The sequence below is a fragment of the Pan troglodytes genome, chromosome 21, assembly GCF_028858775.2.
Source record: "Pan troglodytes isolate AG18354 chromosome 21, NHGRI_mPanTro3-v2.0_pri, whole genome shotgun sequence".
Taxonomy (NCBI): Eukaryota; Metazoa; Chordata; class Mammalia; order Primates; family Hominidae; genus Pan; species Pan troglodytes.
Window position 1 is genome coordinate 31,817,941 of NC_072419.2, and position 27,856 is coordinate 31,845,796.

Here is a 27,856-nt window from a genome sequence, read left to right on the forward strand (position 1 = left end):
GGCAGATAGGTGAGTGCAGACCCCAGGCCAGCCCTGCCCGTGCCTCGACCCTCCGCCACGGGTCAGTTCTGTATGGAAGCCTCTAGAAGCCGATTCCAGCGTGGTGCCCTCTTTGCCCCTGGAGAGCTGTGCAGGTGCACGAGCTGTCTGCACCGGCAGCAGCCTCTCGGCTAGACCAGGGCCAGTCACGGCAGCCTTCAAACCTCAGCGGGCTGGAGGCCCATCTACACAGCCTGTCGAGCTTGGCCTCCTCATAGAGGCCAGAACTGGTTCTCCTTGTAGTCCTTTCAGCCATCCCGCTCCCGCGCTGCTCCCCCACCTGCACGCCTGGCTCTGCAGTGTCTTCTGCTTGGCTCCAGGCGTGCTCCTGGGCCGGCTCCTCACTTATCCCCTACTCCTGGTGTGGACCCACCTTCAGCATTGCCCTCTCCCCTTTTCCCATGAGAAGACCCCTGGTGCAATCTCTGCCCCTCAGCTCCAGCCTGTATACCCCTGCCCCCTCCCTGCGGCACTCTTCACAGGGCACTCGAAGCAGGAAGCCGCAGGGTCAGTGGATGGAGTCCTGGTGAAGTCTCCAGCCATCTTTCCCTTTCACCCTCCCAGGAGAACAAGCTCAAGTTCTCGGCCTTCCTGGAGAAGGAGTACAAGGTGAAGATCAACCCCTCCTCCATGTTCGACGTGCATGTGAAGAGGATCCACGAGTACAAGCGGCAGCTGCTCAACTGCCTGCACGTCGTCACCCTGTACAACCGTGAGTGCCGGCATCACCTGCACGACCGCGCTGCGGGGCCCAAGGCTTGCCCTTGCCCCCCAGCTGTGCACAGACCCTGGGCCTCTGTCATGGTGGGGGCTGTGTGTGTGTAGGCGTGTGCATGTGTGATGTGGCACGTTTATTTTAAGCAAAAGCCATGTTTTTCTGTGTGCCCCATGCCAGGCCTCACGTGAGCAGGTGAACAGTTAGACACCCGAAAGGCCCAGGCTGGAGTGCAGTGGCGCCATCATGGCTCACTGCAGCCTTGACCTCCAAGGGCCCAGGAAATCCTCCCACCTCAGTCCCCCAAGTAGCTGGGACTACAGGCGCACGCCACTATACCCTTGTATTTTTTGTAGAGACAGGGTTTCATTATGTTGCCAAGGCTGGTCTCGAACTCCTGGCCTCAAGTGATCTACCCACTTCTGCCTCCCAAAAGGCTGGGGTTATAGGCATGAGCCACTGTACCGGGCCTTCAGTTTTTATTTTAAATTTAGTTATTATCTTTGTGAGACTAATCTTATTTAGAAAGATTATGCTTATTAGAGGCATTTAAAGTATACTTACAAAAATTAAGATAGTATGTGTTAAATTTACACATGCATCTTATATGTCTAAGGACATTTAATTATGAGACAAACATGAAACAGAGACCCCCAAAGGTCAATGTGAATATTTGCTAGGTTTAATAGATAATGAAACCTTAAGGAAAAACTAGGTTTCTAAAATTCTGTAATTTAATAAAGTAGGTATTTTAAAAACCAAAGGAACCACACATCCTCCTTTCCGATACAAAGCTCCTCCCGGGAATAGATCTCCTATTCCCAATGAGTAAGCCTCGATGGGGTGGAGGATCTGGGTGCGTTTGAGACACACATGGTAGGACAGAGGCTAGAGGCCACCCCCGCTGAGGACCCCTCTGCCGTGTGGGCACCATGGGAGGTGCTTCCCGGGGCTGTGGCTTCCCGGCTCCGAGGTGGTGCATGGGAACTTTGCATCATCTTTCCTTGCCCCATTTTCCTCCTGCAGTTGTGATGCTCTGTGTTCCCCTGGTGGTGACCCGGAGTCCTCCGCTTGCACAACGCTTGGTCCCACTTATGAGCGGCAGTGAGAGTCGCGGGTCACCCCCTCCCTTCCTCCCGCTCCGCCGCCCCCACAGTCAGTTGCTGCATCGTCTTCTAGTGTTGGCCCTCAGGCTTTCCAGATGCTCCACTTCTGCTTGGTTGGTTCATTCGTTTTGAACGACATGCTGTGATTTCCAGCCGTTCACAGGAGGCAGCCAACAGGCTGGTGCTCGCTCCCACTGGTCTTCCCCCTTGCTCCATGTCTGTGTGCACGCATAAATGTATATGTGCATGCCTGTAAACATGTGTGCTTGTGTCTGTGCATGTACGTGTGGACCTGCGTCTCCTTCCCCCACTGTCAGAGCTCACAGCATCAATACTTTGCCCTTCCTCCTGTCCCCAGCTGTATCAGTTTGAGTCTGCTGGTGAGTATGTTCACTGCTTCTCACGGTCCTTCTGCAAAGTGCTGCCCAGCCCTGCTGGCCGCTTTGTGTCTAGTTCATGACTGGCTCATGGGAACAACCTTCCCGAGTTCTTGCTTGTTCAAAACGGCCTGGACCCTTCACCATGAAGGTCGGTTTGGCTGAAGATGCCAGTCTTAACTCCACTTCCTTCCCCCAGTGCTTTTTAGGGCCCTACCAGGCACTGTCTGGAGGGTGGGTGTGTGTGCAGAAGTCTGGCGATGTCTGAGTTCTCGATCTCATCAGTGACTCACTGTCATTGCTGTGTCTTGGTGTTGGCCGTTACAGGGCATTTTCGCCAATACTCCGGGTGCTTGTTGAACGTGTTGCTGGACTTCAGGGAAGTTGTCTGTTTGAAACGTGTGTTTGGTTCTGTTTGGTTTTCTGCTTCTGGGCTGCAGTGTGGCGTGAGGGGGCTTTCTCTGGCCTTCTTCCTTGGTGCCTACTTCTCTCAGGACTTGGTTTGTCCTTGTCCTGTGGAGTGGCACTGCTTTCTGGAGTCTCTGCCGGCTGCACTCTCCTCCCGTGCCCTCTGCTCCTCTCCTCTGCTCTCTGCCCCCCTCCCTGAGGACTTGGCATTTGGCTCCATGTCTTTCCAAGTTGGTGGTCACCAAGGGCATGTGATTTGCGAAGGGGTTCACTCCCCTCCTGTGGCCTGTGGCGGGGCTGGGTGCTGACTTCCATTGCTACGTTGGGGTGAGCTGGATCACCTGGGGCTATTCAGAATAGGCTTCTCAGCCCTCCAAGGCAGCTCCTCTGCTGGGCCAAGGCCATGCTTCCCCAGCCTGTGGCTGTGCCTCTGCTGTCTCTCAAGGTCTCACCTGGGCGGGAGGCTCCCCTGGAGGCCAGGACCTGCCTTGTGAGGGTGCCCTTGTGGGAGAGGCACTTGCCCGAACCTGCTGTTCCCCGGGGGCTCCTTGGTGGCCCCCAGGACTGGAGCTCTCTGCCCAGAGTGCCCCTCCCCAGAGGTTAGGACTCCCATGACCCTGTCCCCTGCCCACTGTGACCTGGGGTTTGCATGGTTTCCTTCTTTCCTAGTTGTGGTGAAATCATCACTTGTGTGTTTCGTTTTTCCTGTTCTCTGCTGATTTCCAGAAGTGACAAGATCCAGCACTTAAGGGGCAGCTGCATTCCTCCTGGAGCCTGGGGCCGGGTGGTACACATCAGCCCGACTCCCTGCTGCCTCACCCAGGCCCGGCTCGCTGGTGAACGCCTGTCCAGGGTGGCCGCTCATCCCCTTTTTGTAGGAACCTCCCGTGAAATCTGCAAACCAATGACCTGGCGAGGACAGCCTGTTTGCTGGGCTGGCAGTGAGCCGGCCGTCATGGCTTGACCCTCCATCCACTTCTGTGAAGAACTTCGGGGGCCCTCACCCGTTGTCCCAGTGAGGCAGAGGGGAGACACGAGGTCTCACCCAGCGCCCCTGCAGGCTGATGGCACCACAGCCACAAGGCTGAGGTTGCCACTTTTTCTTCGTGTCATCCAAACAATGTGTTTAAAACACAATTTAAGGCCTGTGTGGTGGCTCACCCCTGTAATCCCAGTGATTTGGGAGGCTGAGGCCTGATGACTGTTTGATGCCAGGAGTTTGAGACTGGTCTGGGCAAAAAAGTGAAACCCCATCTGTACTAAAAGTGAAAAAATTAGCTGCATGTGGTAACCTGTCGGTGCCTGTAGTTGCATCTACTTGGGAGGCTAAGGAGGGGAAGATCACTTGAGTCCAGGAGTCTGTGGCTGCTGTGAACCCGGATTACACCACAGTACTCCAGCCTGGGTGGCAGAGCTAAACCTTAACTCTTAAAAACAAAAACAAACAACAACAAAAAAAACCCAAGAGTGGTAGAGTGCGAGGCGCGGTAGCTCACGCCTATAATCCCTGCACTTTGGGAGGCTGAGGCGAAAGGATTGCTTGAGCGTGGGAGTTTGAAACCAGCCTGGGCAATGTAGAGAAACCCTCATCTCTACAAAAAATTAAAAAATTAGCTGGGCGCAGTGGCACGTGCCTAGGATCCCAGCTACTCAGGAGGCTGAGGTGGGAGGATTGCTTGAACCTGGAAGGTAGAGGCTGCAGTGAGCTACGCTTACGCCACTGCACTCCAGCCTGGCGACAGAGTGAGCTGCTGTCTCAAGAAACAAAACCAAACAAAACCCACAAGTGTGCCCTTCATGTACAGGGGCCTTGAACACTGGTGACCAGACCCAAGGAGGCTCCTGTGTTGGGCTTTTCTGGAAACTGAGGTGCAGCTTTTCCTCTGAGCCCCAGGGAATAGCATCTTTGCTCGAGTCAGCTGCTGGGTTCGTCCATGGTCCTGGCTGGCCTTCCTCACCAGCTAGGAACCTAAGTGCAGACCTCAGGGTGGCCTCACTCCCTTGTAAGTGGCAGGTTCCTGGTGGGTGGGCAGGTGGGTGGCCAGTGGCCCTGTGCCACTGCCACCCGTGTCTCTGGGGCTTGAAGTACATGGCGGAGCGTGCCTGTCCTGCCTCAGGGTCGGCCTCTGATGCTGCTGGGCCCCGGCAGGGGCTCGTCCGGCTCGCGGTGCCTTGTGTGAGTCTTCTTCCGTGTGTCCTGCAGGAATCAAGAGAGACCCGGCCAAGGCTTTTGTGCCCAGGACTGTTATGATTGGGGGCAAGGTGAGTGACTTCCTCTGCAGTCCTCTCTGTGGTGTTTGGTCTGGGGATAGTGGGTGGGCAGCCTGCACGCTTCTCATGGTGCCACCACATCCATACTCGGGAACTGGATGCCCAGCGGTCACCGGCCGCTCTGGTGTGCCTGTGGGGGTGGGGACCCTGTAGAGAGTCAGAATGGGATGGAAGCCTCCTGCCTGCCCAGCTCACTGGAGGGGTCCCCAGCCTAGAGGGCCAGTCCCCAGTGGGCTTGCTGGTGCCCACCTCAGAGAGGGCAGTGTCCTTTCTCTTTGTGCCCAGTGGGCACAGGGCGTTGTGGCTGCTTCATCACCTGCACATGCCCTGAGCATTGCCTGGTTTCAGTTCACTTTATTTACTATGACACATACTTTCAGAGTCCTAGATGTGCTGTCATCGAGTCCCAGGTCACATCGTCACACTCATCAGCCCTCTGCGGCCAGTGTCCCCACCTCCTGCCATGTTTCCCTAGTAGCTTGGTCTTTATCCAGAACTGTGGGGCTGCTGTGGGGTGCAGCGTCCTTAGGAGGGTCCTGCTGGAGCAGTGGCCCTAAGTGAGTCTGGACTGTGTGAGGCACCCCAGCCCTCCACGGCAAGGCCGGGGCCTGGGGGTGCTGGTGCCTATGTGCAGCCTGAAGGCTGCCCTCTTGCTGCCTTCAGCGAGTGGGAAGCTGGTCAGAGGGGTGGGCACTCCTCTGGGCTCCGCCACCTCCTGGCACACCCCATTTAGTCTCTGTCCACTCCTGTCACCTGCTGTTTTTGAAGCAAATTTTGGAATTGTGTCATTTTATTTGTCAGTATTTCAGTATGTAAAGTCCATAGAGATACGGAGTTCGAAAAAGTTTTAAATGTTATTATGAAAATTTTAGGCTGGGCACGGTGTCTCACGTCTGTAATCCCAGCACTTTGGGAGCCAAGGCGGGTGGATCGCATGAGCCCAGGAGTTCGAGACCAGCCTGAGCAGTGTGGTGAAACCCCATCTCTACAAAAAAATGCAAAAATTAGCTGGGCATGGTGGTTCATGTCTGTAGTCCCAGTTACTTGGGAGGCTGAGTAGGAGGATCGATTGTCCTGGGTGATTGAGGCTATAGTGAGCTGTGATTGCACTACTGCACTCCAGTGTGGGCAGCAGAGCCAGACCCTGTCTCAGCAAAAAAAAAAGATAAAAAAAAGAAGGAAACATTTGAACCTGGAGAAAAGCAGGAAGAACTGTAGCAAAACCATAAACCTGTCACCCAGACTAGCTGAAGCATTTCACAGTAAACTGCAGACACTCTAGCTCTTCACTCTTACATACGTCAGCATTCCTTTTCATAAAATGATGTTTTCCACCAGAATCACAATGGGAGTAGACTGAAACATCACCACACAGTACCACCATCCGTTACACCTAAAGCATTGGACAGGAGTCCTCCGTGTCCTGAAATGTTCACTCGGGTACTTCATGGGTCCCCTGCCCAGTTGTCTTTGTAAAGTAACAGACATTTCTAAAAGTTGGTCTGAGTGAGGGCCCAGTGAGTCCTCACCTTGGACTGGCCGTGGTGTCTCAGTTCTCTGTAGGTTTTCCCCACGGTCTGTCTGTTACAGACATCAGGTTGTCTGTCCGCCGTAGCCTGGCTCTTTCCGAATGTGTCCCTCCAGTGTGTCCCAGTATGTCCCTAGGGACAGTTCTCTGTTTCCTGTCAGTCGGCAGCTCTAGAAATCCTGGTCTCTTTTACCTTGTAATTTCTGAAAACCTAACAACAACCAGAAAACCAGACTTGAGGCGGACACGTTTCTGGATGTGGTGAGGTGGCCACCATCGTGAGCGCGCAGCAGAGCTGGGGCCTTGGGGCCGGGGGGCCTCCCTAGCTCCTCTACTGACCGTCCCGACGGCAGGTTCCTGTGGCTCTAGCCTCACCCCCCTACAGACCCCAGGAACCAGGAGCGCCTCCAAGGGCCTGAACAAGGCGTTTTCGTGCTAAAAACCTTCACCCTCTCCTTCCAGGCAGCGCCCGGTTACCACATGGCCAAGCTGATCATCAAGTTGGTCACCTCCATTGGCGACGTCGTCAATCATGACCCAGTTGTGGGTGACAGGTTGAAAGTGATCTTCCTGGAGAACTACCGTGTGTCCTTGGCTGAGAAAGGTAACCCTGGAAGCCTGTGTTGGACAGAAAACTCACTCCTGCCCGGGAACAGGCGTTGTACTGGCCCTGGGCCTTTCATCCTCAGCCAGTTCAGCTCTGCCTGGACACCCAGACCTAGCCAGCCGGGCTGCAGGCGAGCAGGGAACGGCTTTAGGGAGTGCTCCCCGTGCAGTGCGGAGGACTCACGGTGCGTCCCGGGGCACCTTGCATGTCACAGGCAGTGTCATCCCCCAACAGGGCACCCTTACTACCGCGCCTGCCTGGCCTGCCCTCTGTACCCTCCCTCCCCTGCCCTCTCCTCCTGCCCCTCAGCCGTGCCTTCTGCCCTGGGCCCCTCTGCTGGCAGGACCTGCCTGGCCTGCCCTCTGTACCCTCCCTCCCCTGCCCTCTCCTCCTGCCCCTCAGCCGTGCCTTCTGCCCTGGGCCCCTCTGCTGGCAGGACCTGCCTGGCCTGCCCTCTGTACCCTCCCTCCCCTGCCCTCTCCTCCTGCCCCTCAGCCGTGTCTTCTGCCCTGGGCCCCTCTGCTGGCAGGACATGCACCAGGCCAGTGGGGTTGTGGGCCCCCAGCTTCCCCCAACTCCACTGCCCCTCCTCCGCCCACATCCTTGCTCCTCACTGCCTGCCTGCTCTTGGGCCCACCAGTGATCTCAGGTGGCAGCACCTGCCTCATCTGTGCTTCCTGAGGGCAGCCTGGGTCAGTCCTGGGGAGACCCTGGGATGTGCTGCCATGTGCCCTGGAGCCCATCAGTTCCCACCCCTGTGGGCTCTACTGGGCAGGAAAGTGATTTGCCCACCAGATGGTGGGAGATCTGAGCCTGGCCTTCTCGTGCTCCCCTCCTGCCGCCGAGGGCCAAGGGCCCCCCCTAGTTCAGGCCGCCTGGGCTTCCCAGGCTGCCGCAGGTGAGAGGGCTGATCTGCTGTTGTTCTGCAAGCTCCGTGGTGCGGGGGGGGGATCCCTGGGCACCGTCCCCGTGGCCTGGCTGCTGCCTTGGTGTCCATGTCGCTCCCCCTCTTTAGTGGTGCCTGGCAGGCGAGGTCCCTTGAGGCACTCACGGGCCGGCTTGCCTCCGGCTTGGCCAGGAACTGTGGCTCGTCCTTCCCTGCTCCTCTGACCGAAGCATCTCCTCTCCCCCGTGCTGCCTGAGGCTCCCCTCCTCATATGTGTTTTGGGGCCAGCTGACTCCTGCTCATCTTTAGAGCAGGCCTTCAGGCACCTGGTCTGGAGTCTCGGTGCTGGCGTCAGGGCCCCGTTCTCCCCGGCAGTGTTGCTGTGGCTGACTGGGCTGCAGCCTGAGGTGAGGGTGGAGAGCAGGTTGTATAGTCACTGTGTGCACTCACAGCATGTCTGGGAGCGGTGACCAGTCCCGAGGGACAGGCACAGAGAAAGCGCAGGGCCATGGCATCTGGCAGCTGCTGGCGCCCAGGAGGTCGCCACCCCTCAGCCGCTCCAGCCTTCTGGCTCTATTCCAGTCTACATTCCTCCTGAAAGGATCCAGGGAGCCGCTGGGGCTGATCAAGGTCGCGGTGATCCAGGGAATGACATTGTCAGCGAGCCAGGACTGGCTCCTTGGCTAGGCCTGGTTTTGGGGAAGGTTTTGGTGCACAGATCCTTTGCCACCTGGCTCCTGAGGAGCCCCCATCTTGGACCTTCTGCCTCAAGGCTGCCCCAGTCACGAAGGGGAGCCCTGCAGAGGCGGGTGGCCGTGTCCAGCCTGGGCCCCTGTGGGAGCGGGAGTGGGAGCAGGGAGTGGGGGCTGGAGCGGGGCCACAGCATTGGTCCCTCCATGACCCAGCCCCGGGTGGATGGGCCGGCTTGTCCTGCAGTGAGCCTTGCGGCTGAGGACATTGGGGTCCTCACAGTGATCCCCTCCACGGGCTCCCCTCCACAGTGATCCCGGCCGCTGATCTGTCGCAGCAGATCTCCACTGCAGGCACCGAGGCCTCAGGCACAGGCAACATGAAGTTCATGCTCAACGGGGCCCTCACCATCGGCACCATGGACGGCGCCAACGTGGAGATGGCCGAGGAGGCCGGGGCCGAGAACCTCTTCATCTTCGGCCTGCGGGTGGAGGACGTCGAGGCCTTGGACCGGAAAGGGTGCGAGCCTGTGCCCCTGGGCACCTGGCACCGTGAGGATGGAGAATGAAGGGTGTTGGGCTGGGGGCATTGGCTGGACCGGGCTCTTGGGGCCAGGCCACTGTGTGCTAGGGTCAGTGCCCACCCAGGGCTGTGTGCCTGCCTGCAGGGGTGACCATTTCCAGGTGCATGGAATGGACAGGGTCCGGGCTGCGGGCGAGGCCCATGTGGGGGTGCTGGGCTGCTGCTGTCTCGGCTCTGAGGCTGAATCTGTGGAGTCCAGACCAGGGGCTCCTCCTCCAGGAAAGGCCTTTTCCCCTGGGGAGGGTCTCCTAGAGGGACACCCCCTGGGCACAGGCAGCCCCACAGAAATGGGCTGGGGCTGGGCAGGACCCCACTGCCAGGGGCACTCTGCCAGGGGCACTCTGCTGATTTGGGGCTTGCCTGCTGTTGAGGTTCCCTGGTCTAAGTTGTAACTGTTAAAATTGTTTAAAAATAGTATTTTGGAAACATTTTAAATGTGTAGGCCAGGGTCAGGGGGGTGGGGGGGATGGGGGGGTTGGGGGGTGGCAGAGGGGAGGAGGGAATCCTGAAGACAGCACCCAGAGCTTCATCCACCTTCTCCCCACGCCCCTCCATTGGCTGCACTGAGCTCAGAGCACTGGCCCTCCTGCAGCCCACACTCCATTCCGACTCCACCGGGGTTCTGTTACTGTCTTTCCCATCCCAGGATCCCATCAGGGCACTCCACTGTGTGTGGCCGTCAGGTCTCCCCAGTGTCATTTGGTCTGTGACAGCTCAGTTTTTCCTTGTTCTTCATGATCTGGACGTTCATGAGGAATCCAGCATGGGCCTGATTCCAAGCGATAATTACAAAGAAAAGGCAGTGTTGCCTGATTGCCTTGAAGCACCGGGGAGCCCGTGAGGCCTTAAGTAGGGTCAGGTGAAACCACATATGCCATCTGAAGTCAGAGCTGTGCCTTGCTGGCCCGAGCACACAGGCCTGTGCTCCCTTTCTGCGCCCTCACACAGCTTCTTCCGCCCGGGCCCCGTCCTGGGATGCCCATGTCTGCCCGTCCGTCCCTCTCCCACTTAGCTCTGCCTTGTCCTGTCTGGTCTTGCTTGCGTTTTTCCTTTTCCATCTTCGAGGTCCCAGCCAAGGTGCTCCATTTCACTTCCTGCCCCTCCGGCCGTCTGTTTTTCAAAAGCTCTGCCCAGGACTTCACAGTAAGCCAAGTTCTGAGTGGCCCTCTCCACTAGGAATGTGGCATCAGCCACTATGTCCTAGCAGATCTGCTAGTGATGACATTTCTTTAACGGTCAAAGGAGCAGGTGGGATTGGCTTTAGACTGACTTCACATCTCTGCTCGAGCAGGTCCCTGCTCAAGGGCCTCGTAGCCACCCATGGCCACTGGCTGCTGCCCTGGACCGTGCAGGCCTTGAGCTCCCAGGGCCATCCTGGGGCAGGGGCTGTGCCAGGCACCAACATGGCTTGTTCTCCAAGGTGGCCCACCTGGGGCGCTGGCTGCTGACTCCTGGCCCATTGCCTCACAGGTACAATGCCAGGGAGTACTACGACCACCTGCCCGAGCTGAAGCAGGCGGTGGACCAGATCAGCAGTGGCTTTTTTTCTCCCAAGGAGCCAGACTGCTTCAAGGACATCGTGAACATGCTGATGCACCATGACAGGTGGGACTGACTTCCCTGGTTGGGTGGCTGGGAGGGAGGGAGGGAGGGAGGGGTCCTCTTCGTGGGTTGGATATTCCACCTTGTTTGGAGAGCAAAACCCGTGCTTTCAGGACGTCTTCTCCACTGTGCCCATGAGACCTTACTGGGCAGAGCCTTAGACCCCAGCTGGGAGTTTGCGATGGCCTCTGGCAATGCCAGGGGGCCCTGGGCAGCGAGACACAGCAGCACAGTCCAGCCCCCAGGCCTTGTGGACCAATGTGCTGAGCAGGAGGGGGTGTCCTCTGCTGGTTGGAGGTCCCAGGGGCAGCCGTGTCCCAGCAGGCCAGTAGAAGGGAGCATGGGCCCAAAACTCCCTGGGGTGGGGTAGGGGGCGCACAAGGGCTGCGGAACCGCGGCAGGCGTCAGTGCCAGTGACAGGCAGTGGTGAAAATGGATTTCACTTGCAACGATGTCACATTATAATGTAGTTAGTGTTTTATTTCAGTGCAGTTAGCACATGGTATGGTTTATCTAGAGTTACAGACTTTGTAAGGTTTGCAGCTCAGGGCAGTTCTTCACCGTTGGCAAAAGTTGAATCCGGCGAGGGCTGGGAATTCACCTGCCCTCCACTTTCAGCTGCCTTTGGGTTAGTTTTGTCTGCTGCTCTTCGATGACCGTGTCACCTGTTGGCTTCAGTCACACCAGCTCTGACCACATGCTGGGATCTGGGCTGGAACCTGGGCCCTGCTGAGGTCTGTGATAAAGGAAGTGCTTTTAAAATTGTGAACTCTGCATTTCGTGAAGTGTGCTTCTGACTCGATAGTGAACCGAAATGCATTTGTAGATTCATAAATCTGGCATTTTTGTTCAGCACATCAGGAACTGCAAGTCAGTATTTCCTGTGTAGGCAAATCCCAGTTAGACTTAAGACGGCAAATGGAGATGCCGTTCCGCAGCGAGTGCCCCCTGCCCTGAGGAGGCGCCATGGGCTCTCCACTGTCTGCCCAGGAGGCCTCTCCCATGTGCAGCTCTAACTGCCCTGCGTGTGGAAGACACATTTTAAATGCCAGTTTATTTAAAGGAGTGTTGGGTTGAAATAAGGTTTTTCTAAAATATTGTCCCAGGACATAAGTGTTGCTCACAGAGAAGCCCTGTGGCCAAATGGGCCTGGTGCAGCCTGGCTCTGACCAGCTGCGTGGGCCCCTTCGCTCCAGACAGGACCAGGTGGATGGTGCCCGGCCTCCTGCCCTGGGACTCTCCCCTCGGGGCAGCTCCCTGCTGCCCTGGCCCAGCCTCCTTTCTCCCATTCCAGGTTCAAGGTGTTTGCAGACTATGAAGCCTACATGCAGTGCCAGGCACAGGTGGACCAGCTGTACCGGGTGAGGCTCCTGGGTCCAGAGGCTAGGGGAGCAGCTGGGTGGGTCCATGTAGATGTGTTGGGTCAGATTGTTTATTTCCCAAGCTGAGTAGATTCTTGGCCTGGGCCAGAGGGGTTTGTGATTCTGATCTGTCATCAGTCAGCTGTGCCTGCCTTTAGGGAAGCTGTCACTGTCAATGTCACTCCCTCCGTTGAAAAAAACAGCTCCTAATGGCCAAGAAAGGAATGTGCGGCCTGGAAACTGAGTGACGGGCAGGGCCCTGGGAGGGACCTTCTCTTCCCTCAGTCAGGGCTGGCCTCGAGGAAAGGCTGGCCTGGTGTGACCTGCAGCTTGTGGCAGCTGTGAGGCTCCCTGGTGGAAGGAGAGTGCCTGGCCATGTCCCCTGGCACTGGATCTGCCTGGGCAGTTCTTACCTGGTGCTATCCCTATCGTCGTCCTGGGGGCCATGCCCTAGCAGGAATTTTCGAGGCTGGGACCTTCTCTCCAGCTCCTTGCTCCCTAGATCTAGAATGTGGTAGCTTTCCTGGTCCGTGGGGTCCCCTTTTCAATGAACAAGTAATTGTAATGTCCTCCTCTTCCAGCGGATGGCCCCAAGGCTCGGAGCTCATTTGGAAACAGTCCTAAAGTTCTGGAATCCCATGTTTTTAGCAGCCCCTAGCCCTGTGACGCCAGAGACTAATTTCATCTCCTTCCCTGCAGAACCCCAAGGAGTGGACCAAGAAGGTCATCAGGAACATCGCCTGCTCGGGCAAGTTCTCCAGTGACCGAACCATCACGGAGTATGCACGGGAGATCTGGGGTGTGGAGCCCTCCGACCTGCAGATCCCGCCCCCCAACATCCCCCGGGACTAGGCGCACCCTGCCTTGGTGGGACCAGCGGGCATTTGTTTTCTTGCTGACTTTGCACCTCCTTTTTTCCCCAAACACTTTGCCAGCCGCTGGTGGTCCCTGCTTTTCTGAGTACCATGTTTCCAGGAGGGGCCATGGGGGTCAGGGTGGTTTTGAGAGAGCAGGGTAAGGAAGGAATGTGCTAGAAGTGCTCCTAGTTTCTTGTAAAGGAAGCCAGAGTTGACAGTACAAAGGGTCGTGGCCAGCCCTGCAGCTTCAGCACCTGCCCCACCCAGAGTGGGAGTCAGGTGGAGCCACCTGCTGGGCTTCCCCAGAACTTTGCACACATCTTGCTATGTATTAGCCGATGTCTTTAGTGTTGAGCCTCTGGATTCTGGGGTCTGGGCCAGTGGCCATAGTGAAGCCTGGGAACGAGTGTTACTGCAGCATCTGGGCTGCCAGCCACAGGGAAGGGCCAAGCCCCACGTAGCCCCAGTCATCCTGCCCAGCCCTGCCTCCTGGCCATGCCGGGAGGGGTCGGATCCTCTAGGCATCGCCTTCACAGCCCCCTGCCCCCTGCCCTGGCTCTGCACCTGGTATATGGGTCAGGGACCCAGATGGGGCTTTCCCTTTGTAACCATCCAATGGGCATTGTGTGGGTGCTTGGAACCCGGGATGACTGAGGGGGACACTGGAGTGGGTGCTTGTGTCTGCTGTCTCAGAGGCCTTGGTCAGGATGAAGTTGGCTGACACAGCTTAGCTTGGTTTCGCTTATTCAAAAGAGAAAATAACTACACATGGAAATGAAACTAGCTGAAGCCTTTTCTTGTTTTAGCAACTGAAAATTGTACTTGGTCACTTTTGTGCTTGAGGAGGCCCATTTTCTGCCTGGCAGGGGGCAGGTCTGTGCCCTCCCACTGATTCCTGCTGTGTCCTGAGGTGCATTTCCTGTTGTACACACAAGGGCCAGGCTCCATTCTCCCTCCCTTTCCACCAGTGCCACAGCCTCGTCTGGAAAAAGGACCAGGGGTCCCGGAGGAACCCATTTGTGCTCTGCTTGGACAGCAGGCCTGGCACTGGGAGGTGGGGGTGAGCCCCTCACAGCCTTGCCCCTCCCCAAGGCTGGCAACCTGCCTCCCATTGCCCAAGAGAGAGGGCAGGGAACAGGCTATTGTCCGTCCCTGTGGAATTGCCGAGAAATCTAGCACCTTGCATGCTGGATCTGGGCTGCGGGGAGGCTCTTTTTCTCCCTGGTCTCCAGTGCCCACCAGGAGGATCCGTGCACGGTGCACAGCCCACCAGAGCACTACAGCCTTTTATTAAGTGGGGCAAGTGCTGGGCTGTGGTCGTGCCCTGACAGCATCTGCCCCAGGCAGCGGCTCTGTGGAGGAGGCCATACTCCCCTAGTTGGCCACTGGGGCCACCACCCTGACCACCACTGTGCCCCTCATTGTTACTGCCTTGTGAGATAAAAACTGATTAAACCTTTGTGGCTGTGGTTGGCTGACATGGGTTCTATGTTTCACTAACAACTGCAGGTGGTGGTGTGAGACTGTGGGAAGCAGAGAACACAGGCCTGAGGCCCAGGGTGGTGCCAGTGCAGGGATGAGACCTGCAAGTGGGCCACAGGTCCCCCGTCTGAAACTAGAGCCGGGGCTGAATTACACCCCATCATCATTCTGGGATTGAGGGCAGAAAAGTTTGCATTTCCACTAGGTGTGGGACCTGGGGTCATGTGTGCCTGAACGGCTAGTTTTGTTTTTTTGTTTTTGAGATGGAGTTTTGCTTTTGTTGCCCAGGCTGGAGTGCAGTGGCGCGGTCTTGGCTCGCTGCAACCTCCGCCTCCTGGGTTTAAGCAATTCTCCTGCCTCAGCCTCCCGAGTAGCTGGCATTACAGACGCCCACCACCACACCCGGCTAATTTGTATATTTTTAGTTCTGCCATGTTGGCCAGGCTGGTCTCAAACTCCTGACCTCAGGTGATCCGCCTGCCTCAGCCTCCCAAAGTGCTGAGATTACAGTTGTGAACCACTGTTCCTGGCCAAGCTATTTCCTAAAAATCCTATCAATCAAATCCAGCCATTACTAAACATGCTATCTGGGGATAAGAAACACACACACCTTTCTGGTGTGACTTGTGCTGGTCCCTTTGCACCTGCGACTTTTGTCTCCCACTCCTAGCCCTGCGGACCAAAACATCGCCCCTCAATTGTACAGTTGCAGATTAAGAAATCAGGAGAAACGAGCCTAGGGCTCTGTGCTACCCTGAAGACCCAAGAACTGGGATGCTGGAGTGCCATGGGCCTCCTCGGCCTCAGACCTGGTCGTGGAGGGGTTGGTGCTGCCAGGTTGTCCTCATCCCCACACCCACCATGCACCTGGGTGAGCGGCACCAAGATGGTGCCCTGGGAGTCTCTGCCTCCCCAGGTCTGTGGGGTTCTCTCCCAGGGATTAGTTGCTTGGACAACTGAGCTCAGCACCCTGGGTAGGGCACTTGGATGTAATGAGCTGACAGGTGATGGTGGAGCAGCTGCCACACAGTGCACCCTTCTCGCTGTTACCTGCATCATCTGTCAGTTTTGTAAAAAAGACACTAGTAGCTTGGCTGAGTGCAATGGCTCATGCCTATAATCCCAGCACTTTGAGAGGCCAAGGCAGGAGGATTGCTCGGGAGTTCGAGACCAGCCTGGGCAACATGGCAAAACCCCATCTTTACAAAACATACAAGAATTAGCTGGGCGTGGTGGCACGTGCCTGTAGTCCCACCTACTTGGGAGGCTGAGGTGGGAGAACTACTTGAGCCCAGGAGGTGAAGTTGCTGTGAGCTATGATTGTGCCACTGCACTCCAGCCTGGGCAACAGAGTGAGACTGTCTCAAAAAAACAAAAAACCCACCAGGAGCTTGTATTTTTAGTTTGTATCTTGCCTCAGTCCCCCAGCCAAGTATCCAAAGTAGCTTACATAGACAAAAAAAAAAAAAATGAGGAAAAGATGAAGGCCAGCCCAGGTAGAGCGGGTCACCTCTGCTTCGTGGTCAGGAGCCGAAGTGTGCGACGAGGCCAGGAGACCAGCCTTGGGCTCTGTGCTGGAGTAAACCTATGTCCTAAAGAAGGGGCTGCCTGGCTCCCCTAGGGGTTCCTATAGCCTCACAAAGACATTCTAGGATGCCACGTGGGTCCCCGGCTCAGATGGCCATGCAAGGAGATCCCAACCCTGGGGCAGGTGGTGTCTCTGGGGCCATGGGTGGGTGGAACAGAAATGACACCCTAATTAGGGACCAGGAGCTGGGGCACACCCTAGCCAGGAGGGGGACCAGTGTTCTCATAAACTGACCTCAGAAGTAATGTCTACTCAGCTGCTCCCCTGCGTAGGAAAAGTGTTTTGTAGATCTGAGAACCGCTGTAGGTAGCTCAGGGTACCCCAGCGAAGGAGTGTAACCGCGAGGACCTCTGGGCTCCCTGCCAGCCCACAGCTGCTGATGCTGGGACTGCAACTTGGAGAAAGGGGCGAGCAGGTGAACAAAACTTCCTACTCCTGGCAAATTTCTGAGCTGCTGGGACTAGAAAATTTCATAGTCTGAGGCTGAGTCATGGAGTGGCTCCAAAGCGGCTAGAGGCTGGGCTGTGGGTGGCTCTGGGGCATGGAGGAGGCAACATTGACCCTTCTCGCGCTGCAGAGAGACAAAAGGACCACCACCACGATTTTATTCTTAAATAAAGCTCAGTCTAAGGCCAGGTTAGGCGTACAGGTAGGTGAAAGGGGAGGAAGTGCAGATCCCGGGCACCTCCACTGTGGGTGAGTGGGCCAGCCCAGGGGAGGCGGGGCAGCTGAGAAAGGCAAGCAGGTACACAGGGCAGGAGGGGACGATGGGACCACTGGAGTCATTCTGCATGTGCTGGGAAGGCGCAGAAAGAACCTGGACCCCACGTTCTCTGTGGGTGGTGCCAAAAAGCTCAGCATGGTCCCGAGCCCCAAGAGTCCCCTGCCCGGGCTCCCCCTGTCCAGCTCAGTGCAGCATCAACCAGGCAGTGATGGCTGCCTGCTGCCATTAAGTCTCCCAACAAGATCTCAGGTTGAGGGGCGGCAAGGAGAGCCACATGCCTGCCACCCACGCTTTCCACACAGCCATGCTCAGGCCTCCGGGCACTGCAGGCCTGCAGGGGCCTCCCCGCCTGGGATCTGAGGTGCTCTCCAGGTGCGAGCTGGGCTCCTGAGCATTGCAGGTGCTGGCCCCCTGGGGCTTCAGGATACCGGGCTGCTGACTGGAGGAAAACGGGAGGAGGGCACAGGTCTTCATGCTTCCTTCCCACGGCCAGGCTCAGTGCTGGTGCTCAGGCTCCGACTTCCCCAGGAATTCCCTAGACCACAGGACAATCAGGAGCCAATCATTTGAGCTCAGACCAAAGATCCTTCTCCACAGTCCTCACATTGCTATCTAAGGAAGCAGAGGCTGTGCAGAGAGGAGGCAGCCAAGAGCCCCGTGAGGATGCGCTGTAGCCCAGAGCAGCACTCAGTGAGTTAGGCAGGGAACAAGCAGTGTGGTGCCAAGTCAAAGCCCAACACACAGGCACGGAGACAAGGCCTCTGATTCTTGACCCTCAACTTCAGAGCTATTCTCTGGTCTACATTTTCTACACATATCTTCCTTTTATAATGGGGAAAATTATAACCCCAAAGCAAACCCATACTCTGAGCCCACTGCCCCCTTAGCAACCCAGGTACCTGTGCTAAAGGGACACAGTTTTGCCTCTGGAACTTCCAAAGGCAACTGGAGAAAAGTAGAAGTTTGCAGTAGAATTACTCACAGGATATACAGCACTGGGAGGCAATTCAGGCCACCAATTTCAGTCCCCTGCAGGGAGAAACTGGCACCTTGACCTACTTTTTGGAGCTGACTGGCACAACACAACAAAAAACTCTATCACCATTAGCAGCAGCCCCTCCGTGGGTCCAGTGCTCAGGGTCGAAGTACCACATGCCCTCCTCGGCTCAGAAGCCTTGTCCCATGCACAGGGAGGGTTAGCATCTTGCCCAAGGCCACACAGCCAGGCAGTGGGGTGGGGGCCTGTGTCCTCTGACAGGCAGGTAGGCGAGTCTGGGCAGCAACCTGCATAGGGCCCAGGGCAGTACAGAGGAGGCCGGGGGTTGGTCCATTCCACACACTGCCCTTGTCACTACTGCCAAGGCCTCACCCTCAGGCTTGGGCTCTGCACTCAGGCCCAGGTGGGTACTCAAGGCTCTCTGGGCTGGCGCCCATGTCCTGCCAGTGCAGGGCAGTCAGGAGCACCACGTCCCTTCAAGAAGCAGCTGGGGACAAAGAGGCTTTTGAGGAGCTGTGTACGTCTGAGAGGTGTGTGAAAGAGATCCGAGGCCTGCAAGTGGCTGGGGTGTCTGTGTCTGAGTGCTCCCAAACATGGCCACCTGTGAGCATGTGTGCCCCGCCCCGTGTGGGTCTGTACATCCTGTACAACATGGAGGCGGCTCACCCTGCACGATCATGTGAACAGTCCTGGAGCAGGAGAGAGGCACTCCCTCAAACCCCTCTGCCAAGGAAATGGAAGGCTCCCAAATCACTGTGACTCTTGGCCCCCGAGCAGCTTCAGCAGCTGCCACCTGCTGCACGTTAGGTGTGAGCCAGTGCTGCCCAGACGAAGCCCCTGGGTGGGAAGAGAATGTCTCACCTCAGTATCCGTGGCAGCTCAGGGCTCTTGTAAATGTATTTGTGCCTGTAGCCAAGGTCTGAATGAAAGGGCACAAACTGAACTTTGAAGTCTCGGAAGCTTCGAGCTGGTGCGGCGATGCTATAGAGCTGGGGAGAGAGGGGTCAGAGCCTGAGGCCTGGGGGTCCCAGCCTGAGGAACACCAGCTTGGCAGCCTCCCCTTCAATAGAAACCAGTCCAGAGTCCCACATACACTGCTTGTTGCCACAGCCGGTCACGACCAGGAGGCCCGGGGGTGGGCTGGGAGGAGCCAGGCCCCAGGCTTGGCTCCTGGGCACACACCACTCAAGATACTGTCCTCACACCTTATAGACTACCCTTCCTCTGGGGAGTGGCTAGGTGGATGAGCCAGACCAGGTGCCTGGGAGGCTCTGATGGCAGGGATGGCACAGTCTTGGGGAGCTGGGACAAAAGGTATGTGCCTCAGGCTTAGCTAAGATGGGCTTGATGTACCCATCTCAGCCCCCTCCCTCTCATTTCGGCAAGGGTAGGTGGGCCTGAGCTGTGCGCTGCTGGGCGGCTCTGCATTCTGCCCCTGCCCTGTGTGGCTCCGTCATCTGTGTGCCTTATGGAGCCTGACTGCATGGGGGCTGTCAGAGCAGGAAGTGCTCCCAGCCCTGGGCTGAATCCGTGGACGAGGCCTGCACACACCCAACTAGTTTGCCCTGCCATTACCAAGACCCAGGCTGCCTTCTCTTACCCTACTCTGAGCCACAAATCCAATCCAACTTGCTGACAGTCAAAGCAAATTCAGCAAAAGCAAACACTTAGGCCCCACAGACAGCATGGTCTGGTTCTGGTATCAGCGCAATTCCAAAGGCAAGGAAACAGGCTAGAAGTTTCTGTATCAATTTTGACTGTGACCCCTGCAATGGGCTTGGGAGATCCTCATCAAGGGGTTCTTTGCCTTCAGCCCATAACTGATGAGCCCGTCCAGCTGAGTCCCAGGTTGGCCTGGGCTCTGATAACATACGCAGCCCACTCTGATAACCCCTGTGTGAGGACTGGGAACTATCTGCTTATTTTTCATAGTTCTTGGAGACAGCATCAGTGGGCCCCTGCCCCAACCTTTACACCAGACCTCCCATGTCCTTCCGAAGCAGCCTGCAGGTGACACAGGGAGGATGAGGTGGCCTCCTGAGCCTGACGTGGCTGGTGCGCAGCCCGTGATGCAGCATGCAGGGGCTGCCTTCCCGCCTGCCCACTCCCAGCCTGGTCCACACACACTGGCTGAGTGTGCAAGATGCCAGCTACACCAGAGGCAGAGGTCAGGACCCACCTTTCTGCCAAGCTGGAAGGGCACCACCGGGTCGTCCTCAGCGTGCAGGATGAGCAGGGGACAGGAGATGTGCTTCACGCTGTGGGAGGGAGAAGGGGCTAGACCAAGACCAGGGAAAGAGCAGAGTTGCCCAGACCCTCTGTCCATGGCAGGGATCCGGGTTCAGGGTGTATTTTGCGAAACAGCCTGATTTCTGCTGGATTTCTTTTTACTAGACAACTGAAAGTTAACTCTTCATTATCTCTATGAACATCTATTACAGCTAGATGACAGGTGTCAATCACAGCTATATAACTGGCCCTCGGAATGTCTTCTGAAAATTGAAAATGATTATTTTTCCACCAGATATATATATTTTTAAGCGGAATAATTCAGGTGGGCCAAGAAACTTAGTGTAAATGAATGTTAACAGGAATCTGTTGGTAAAAAAAGTCAATGTTCTCTAATTTATCTGTGTAAGTGACATTTATGGTCACTCCAACTCTAAACACTTAGAAGTGATTTAGGATTTTCAGTAGGTTTGATAGATCCAAATCCTTCAGCAAACCACATAACAGAAGCATGGGCTGCCAGGACCGGCGGAGCCTGGGCTCTCCTGTGCAGCCCTCACTGAGGTGGCGCTTGACCCAAGTCTCCTTTATCCCCAACAGGGCTGTGTGCTCCGTAAGGGCAGCGCTGGTGCACTCCTGGCACCTGGAGCAGGACCCGGTGGGGAGCCCCCGCCCTGTCTGTGCTGCTGGCAGGAGGCACACACTCTTGCTTCCCAGTAAGGCTTGTCTGATGTGCGAGTCCCTCTCACCAGAGGCTCTGGAGGAAGCGGCAGTACTTGGGATTTCCCAGACCACGGCCCACCTGAGCTCAGGAAAGCCCCTCCTGCCCTCAGAGCTGTGCCCCTGACTTCCAATGAGCTGAGGGGTGGGGGTCTCACCCAGGGTCACCTGTACTCCATCTGGCTCAGCTGGGAGGGTCAAGGCCAAAGGCAGCTTCAGGGGCACGGTACTCAAACTTGCTTTTTTTGTTTGTTTTTATTTTTTATTTTGAGATGAGTCTTGCTCTTTCGCCAGGCTGGAGTGCAGTGGTGCGATCTCAGCTCACTGCAACCTCTGCCTCCCGGGTTCAAGTGATTCTCCTGCTTCAGCCTCCCGAGTAGCTGGGACTACAGGCGTGCACCACCATGCCCGGCTAATTGTTTTGTATTTTAGTAGAGACAGGGTTTCACCATATTGGCCAGGATGGTCTCAAACTCCTGACCTTGTGATCTGCCTGCCTCAGCCTCCCAAAATGTTGGGATTACAGTGGTGAGCCACCACACCCAGTCACAACCTTGCTTTTTAAGAAGGAATCCAGTTCATTCAGATAATTCTTTTTTTCTTTTCTTTGTTGCCCAGGCTGGAGTGCAATGGCATGATCTTGGCTCACTGCAACCTCTGCCTCCTGCCTCAGCCTCCCGAGTAGCTGGGATTACAGGCATGTGCCACCACACCTGGCTAATTTTGCATTTTCAGTTGAGACGGGGTTCACCATGTTAGGGTGATCTTGAACTCCTGACCTCAGGTAATCCACCTGCCTCAGCCTCTCAAAGTGCTGGGATTACAGGTGTGAGCCACTGCACCCAGCCCAGATAATTCTTTTTCAAGTTCCAAAACAGTAATATTTACAAACAAGCAGGGTTTGTTGCTTAAAATATTTGTTCAACTTTTAATTTGTTCTATTTTTATTTTTAGAACCAAAACATACTTGACGGGAAAAAATACTCCATATTTTTTCATATTCTGTTTCAAATTAAATTAAATATTTATAGGGTGTTTTACTTTCCCTCTTTTTTTTTTTGAGACGGAGTCTCGCTCTGTCGCCCAGGCTGGAGTGCAGTGGCGCGATCTCGGCCCACTACAACCTCTGCCTCCCGGGTTCAAGCGATTCTCCTGCCTCAGCCTCCTGATTAGCTGGGACTACAGGCACGAGCCACCACACCCGGCTAATTTTTGTATTTTTAGTAGAGACAGGGTTTCACTGTGTTAGCCAGGATGGTCTCGATCTCCTGACCACGTGATCTGCCCACCTCAGCTTCCCAAAGTGCTGGGATTACAGGCATGAGCCACCACGCCCAGCCTACTTTCCCTCTTTTTTTAAAGAAATCAAAATTCATGATATAAAAATGTCACAAAGACAATATCAATACAATCTGAAAAAGGTTTAAAAAAAGAACCCTTAACTAGAATACTTAACTTTTGGTTTACCTAATAGATTTTTAACAATAAATTTTGTAATATATTTCTATAACCAAACACAAATCAAATGGCTGAGGCAAAGTCATTTTCTGATTAAGTCAGTATCAGCAGGGCGCAGTGGCTCACGCCTGTAATCCCAGCACTTTGGGAGGCCAAGGCGAGCAGATCACCCGAGATCAGGAGTTCGAGACCAGCCTGGCCAACATGGTGAAACCCCGTCTCTACAAAAATACAAAAAAATTAGTGGGGCATGATGGCGGGTACCTGTAATCCCAGGTACTCGGGAGGCTGAGGTGGGATAATCACTTGAATCCAGGAGGCAGAGGTTGCAGTGAGCTGAGATCGCGCCACTGCACTACAACCTGGGTGACAGAGCAAGACTCCGTCTCAAAAAAACAAAACAAAAAAAAAAAAAAAAAAGAAAAATCAACCAGTTAATATCACTGTTTTAATATGTGTTTTGGTTTTCACAAACCATTTTGAAATAAAACAACTCTATGGACAAAAACTATGTTATTTTAATATTGCTTTACTTCTATAATCTTTTCAGATTTCTTATTTCTTTCTGTTACAGTTCTTTACTTGCCCCCTGGCCCACAATTTTTTTTTTTGTTTTGTTTTGAGACAAGGTCTCACTCTGTCACCCAGGCTGGAGTGCAGTGGTGCAATCACGGTTCACTGCAGTCTTGACCTCCCCAGGCTCAGGTGATCCTCCTAACTCAGCCTCCCATGTAGCTGGGACCACAGGTACACGATGCCACCATACCCGGTCAATTTTTGGATTTTTTGTAGAGACAGGGCCCTGCTATGTTGCCCAGGCTGGTCTCAAACTCCTAGGATCAAGCGATCTGCCTTCCTCAGCTTCCCAAAGTGCTGGGATTACAGGTGTGAACCACAGTCCCTAGCAGGCTTTCCCTTTTTAAAGACCTGTTTGCTAGAGAATGACCCTAAATACACTGAATTCCATCCTATTTGATTACTGTGACTAAAGAGGCTCATCCAGGGGTTCTCAGAGTTTTTCTAAATAGGAAAATTAGTTCCTGTCCCATAATACTCACTTTTCATCATTTGCAAATTTAATTCCACTACTTGTAATAGGATCAAGGAAGAACCAGTCAAACCCAGGGAAGTATCGATATATCTGGAGACAAGATGGAAACCATTTTCAGAAGCGTTGGTTAAGATATCCAGGCACAGGTCAAGGGTGCAGACAGTTTAAGTTCAGAAATCTACAAGGCGTTGCCCATAACTACCCTACCTAAGGGAGCAGGGGTGACATTGCCAAGGGGCCACCAGAGCTGTGCCCTGGCACCTTCTGCCCTGGCCGTGTCCTGGCTTTGCTGCTAGGGACAGAAGAATCACCCGCCAGGCCCCACAGACTGGCATGGCAGGGGCTGCCCTGCAAATGGGGCTCCCGCACCTCCCAGCCAGGCCAGAATCCACCCCAGAAACCAGTCTTCCCGCAGACACCAGGGCCGCCACCCCTGAGAAAGTGGGGTCTATGGACAGTTTCCTCACACAATTTAAGAAAAGCTGCACCAAAAAGTAAGATAAGATAAAAGGCTCTTCTGGTTGGTAACAGAACAGCATGAGGCCAGCATGGGCTGACACAGGCCCGAGAATCCATGGCCAGTGGGGAGCACAGGGATCACAAACCAGAGTGAGAAGGAGGGGAAAATAACTGGCTAGGTTTTAAGGGAAGGTCCAAGGTTCCATTCCCAGCTGGGGAGGGCACAGGTTGGGTGGGGCCTGGCTTACCCAGAATTCCCACTGGGGTTCACCTGGGCCTTTCCCCAAGATAAAACTAGAAGGCCAGACTCCCTGGTCCACACAGTCCAGCCCCCCAAGCACTGTCTCATACACAGAGAGGGGGGCACCCCCAGCTCCACTCCTGAGCAGGAAGGCAGGGCTGTCAATACAATGCAGTTGATGACACCACGTGAGCCCGGCCTCCACTGGGTCCAGCTGCCCTCAAATGACCCAATTATGACCTGTCATTTCACCTGGCTGCAGGTTATAAACTTCTTGGGCAGCTCTGTGGCCAAAACTAGTATTAATTTTTAATGAAATCTGTATTCATTAGAATATTTAAATAATAATTTTTAATAATTATTATAATGTATCCTGTAATTAGTTATTTCTATAATTTATCTTAATAATGAAAAGTTAATTTTTAATAAAATCTGTACTTGCCACTGAAAATGGATGGCTCTTAGCTTCTTCACGGATATTAGTGAATGGAGATTCCAATATAAGGGCATCTGGAGGCGTCTCTAGATAAACAAACAGGGAACTGAGAGGTAGGCAGGAAGCCAGCCACATACATGTGGCCTGTGGGGCTCTGAGGGGCCCCCAGAAAGCACAAGGAGACCACAGCGCCTCCCACCAGGCAACCACCTCAGCAGGCCTCAGATAGCACCAGGGGTGCCCGCCAGGGGACCAGAGATGGCTCTGGTCACTCCTAAAAAGCAGACTTGCTGATGCGGCTCTGGGGCCAGGCCTGTGTGTGTGAGGCTCCCCAGCTCCTCAGGTGTATCATGGGAAGGGTGGCTGGTCAGCCCCGGGCCCCCCAGAATGTGCAGCTCATGCTGCTCCATGAGGACGCTGAGCACTTGCAGCAGGGCCGGGACTGGGGAGCACCCTGAATGCTCACTGCCACGGCTGGGGCCCAACAAGGCACTCACCTCGCTCACAGAGGCGCCGCACCAGATTTGTCGCCACGCTAGGAAAAAAGAAAAACAGCTTAGTTGAGTTATGATAAAATTGTCTGAGATGATATGGGCCTTATGCTGGAAAGTGCTCAGAGGAGCCATGGGGTCTGTGAAGCTACTGGAGTTTCAGGACAGAGTGGGGGAAATGGAGATCCCTCTAGCACTGGGGGTGACCTGGCTGCCCCACCATCAGCTGACCCCTGCAATGAGGGCTGTACCCACAGCCAGTCAGCTTGTCCCCGAGGTGTGTCCTGCTGCCTCTCACTGCCCGTACCCTCCCATTGGCCGGGCCGCCTGTCGGCTGGGGGCGGCCAGCGTCTGCCTGCACCTCTCCTGGAGCCCACCACACCCAGGGCCTCTTGCCATCCCAGGACCACACCTGGTGGACCACGCAGACGGCCAAAGGGATGGCTGGTGCCCCCCACCCACTCCTCTCCTGACGCTTCCCAGCCTGCAAGAGGCCATTCAGGTGCTGGGAGAAGGGCTGCCCCGAAGGGAAAGGCGGCAGAAAGGGAATGGCAGTGAAGGTCTGGGGACTGGGGCCCTGAGAGCAGAGGTTCCCGCAGAGACGTGGACCTCGCATCAGCAGAGATGACTCAGGCTGCCCACAAAGGGAGTGTGGAAGTACCTCCTGTCCTGGCCTCTGTGAGAAGCAAACCACCCACTGTGCCCTCCCTCAGCTCTGAAGACGCTTCTTCCTCAGAGCCAAGTCTCCCTAGGGAGACCCCTCGACCTCCACTGCCTATGTCTGACCTGAGCCACTTCCTGGACGAGGAGCTCAGATCCTTTGGAGTCTCTTTGTAACTTCCCCTCCTGCCTCTGCCATGGGGATGGGAGCGAGGCTGGTCGGGACTAATGGTGCCACAGGGTTTGCAGGGATGGTGGACTCTCTAGATCCAGGCATGGGAGTCACCAGGAATACTGACTCCCACTAAAGGCTGCCTCCTGCTGGGGTCCCTTACCCAGTGCCCAGAGAGTGGCCCCAGATGTACACGGGGTTGTCACCACTTCTTGCTTTGATCCAGTCAAAAACGTGGAGTGCGTCATAGGTCATGCCCCGCTCAGATGGCGTTCCCACTGAGTCACCCCAACCTGGGAGGGAGAAACGGCAGGACGGGGAGGTCAAAGGCAGCTCACAAAACCTGGACAAACACACCTCATCAAGGGGGCCCAGGGCCAAGAGGAGACAGGGAGGGGCCCGCTCGGCCCACCCTTCCAGAGTCCACAGACCCACCCAGGCCACTGGGCAGAGCAAGCAGTGGGGAGAACAGGCACAACCCCACATCCCCACCAGCCCTGGGGAAGGCAGCCCAGCAGCAACCCTGCCCTGCCCCTGCTGACTGCACAAACCAGATGTCCCCTCACAGGGTCACTCTAAGTTGGTGAGCTGCAAATTTGAATGGCAACTAACAGCAAGCTGAGTCAACAGAACAGATCACAGAGCTTCAGAGCTGGCACCGGCATCCTCAGGCCAGGGCTGGGACTTGCCCCACCCTCTAGGGCAGGGGAGTGAGCTCACTTCTCCCTCTCTCTTTCTTAACAGGCAAGCTAGTGAGGTCTAAGGCAGTGAAAGCCTCTGCCACCACCATCCTCAGCTCTACACTTCTCCCCCATCCCCCAGCAGCATCCATGTGTCCCACTCCGAGCCCCAACAAGCAGCAGTGCAGATGGCGTGGTCAGATGAGCAGCCCCCGGGGCCGCTGGCTGGACACCAACCTCCTCAACGCCGAAGGCTTGGTCAGGGGCAGGACAGGGAGTGGAGTCCGGAGGCTCCCAGAACAGGGAGGGCATTTCTGGGTTCAAGGCAACCCTGACCCAGGAAGGGGAAAGGGGCTGTTTCCCCTTAGGGTCTAATTAGCATCTTGTTTCCATAACAGAAAACACTACCATCTCTGCCCCCAAAAATTACAACCTCCCAAGGGTCCCTCCCCCGGTCTCCAGCAAAGGTGGAGTGCAATTATCTTTCCAGCAGCCCAGCAGTGAGTCATCATCAGATGATCTGAAAGCACCACAAAGGTCAGAAAGAGCAGGTTGTGCAGTGTAAGCAGTTAGTGCAGAACTTGCTGTTTCCCGACTCAGACACTAGAGGAGGGAGGAGGCCATGCAGAGGGCTAGGGCCAGGCTGGGAGGCAGGGGTATGGGGACATGAGACAGAAAGAAAAGAACAGAGACAGGGACAGGAGACAGAGACAAACAGGAAGACTGAGAGACAGGAACAGAGAGGCACAGAGACAGGCAAGAAGACTGACAGGGACAGCCAGACAGGCACAGAGACAGGGACAGGAGGCAGAAGGATGCGGACAAAGAGGCAGATGCAGTGAGAGAGACAGAGGGACAGTCGGAGATGGAGCTGGCAGTCTTGGTGCCAATTAGAAACGCAGACTCCACGAGAACTGAAACAGAAAGTGCTGCGTGGGATTTCATTTCCTGACAGAAGTGCGGGGAGATGAATGGGAAGAAGCCACCCCTTCTCCCTCTCCTAAGGTCTCTAGCATGCAGCAGAAGAGAACCAGTGTCAACATGGAGAGAAGGAGAGGGCAAACCACTTCCTTGCTCCTCATTCTGGAGTTTTTCCCAGCCCACAACTGTCATCCTGATGGAACTTTCTTCCCTGTGGTTGGCAGCATGGTGGCCCCCAAAAGTGTCCACGACCTAATCCCTGGAACTTGTGAACGTGTTGGGTCACATGGCTGGGGAATGAAGGGTATGGAAGGAATGAAAGCTGCGAACTGCTTGCCTTGAGATGGGGGTGATCCTGGACAAGCTGGGTGGGCCCAAAATAACCACAAGGGTCCTCATCAGAGAAAAAGGGAGAGGAGTCAGGGTCAGAGCCAGATGACCTGGGACTCAATCACAGAAGGGCTGTGAGCCAAGGAACACAGGTGGCTGGAAAGGGCAGCCAGGCATTCTCCCTGAGA

The 27,856-nt window shown here is 55.5% G+C and overlaps 2 protein-coding genes across 9 annotated transcripts in view; one reads left to right on the forward strand and one right to left on the reverse strand.

The window, feature by feature from the left end:
- PYGB (glycogen phosphorylase B) overlaps nucleotides 1-14,507 on the forward strand; it is a 51,968-nt gene extending 37,461 nt beyond the window's left edge. Inside the window, exons 14-21 of one of the 3 annotated variants that reach the window (XR_010154085.1) lie at nucleotides 604-751; nucleotides 4,849-4,907; nucleotides 6,907-7,048; nucleotides 7,134-7,235; nucleotides 8,910-9,146; nucleotides 10,680-10,814; nucleotides 12,106-12,172; nucleotides 12,872-14,507. Coding sequence is in view for 2 of the 3 variants with exons in the window: in XM_063802623.1 (XP_063658693.1) it covers nucleotides 604-751; nucleotides 4,849-4,907; nucleotides 6,907-7,048; nucleotides 7,134-7,732 (948 nt within the window). In the remaining variant the exon portion in view is untranslated. Of the gene's footprint in view, nucleotides 1-603; nucleotides 752-4,848; nucleotides 4,908-6,906; nucleotides 7,049-7,133; nucleotides 7,787-8,909; nucleotides 9,147-10,679; nucleotides 10,815-12,105; nucleotides 12,173-12,871 lie in introns of those variants that run through there. The other 2 variants (XM_016937584.3, XM_063802623.1) reach the window with 2 other exon arrangements.
- Nucleotides 11,266-27,856, reverse strand: part of ABHD12 (abhydrolase domain containing 12, lysophospholipase) — a 96,165-nt gene continuing 79,574 nt past the window's right edge. For 3 of the 6 annotated variants that reach the window (XM_016937585.3, XM_063802631.1, XM_054674913.2), the window contains 7 exons: nucleotides 25,901-26,030; nucleotides 24,912-24,949; nucleotides 24,421-24,500; nucleotides 23,286-23,368; nucleotides 20,000-20,078; nucleotides 18,682-18,809; nucleotides 11,266-11,547 (listed from right to left, as the gene is read on the reverse strand). In XM_016937585.3, coding sequence (XP_016793074.1) covers nucleotides 11,490-11,547; nucleotides 18,682-18,809; nucleotides 20,000-20,078; nucleotides 23,286-23,368; nucleotides 24,421-24,500; nucleotides 24,912-24,949; nucleotides 25,901-26,030 — 596 coding nt within the window. In that variant the 3' untranslated portion in view covers nucleotides 11,266-11,489. Of the gene's footprint in view, nucleotides 11,548-16,687; nucleotides 17,359-18,681; nucleotides 18,810-19,999; nucleotides 20,079-23,285; nucleotides 23,369-24,420; nucleotides 24,501-24,911; nucleotides 24,950-25,900; nucleotides 26,031-27,856 lie in introns of those variants that run through there. The other 3 variants (XM_003316855.6, XM_063802632.1, XM_063802630.1) reach the window with 1 other exon arrangement.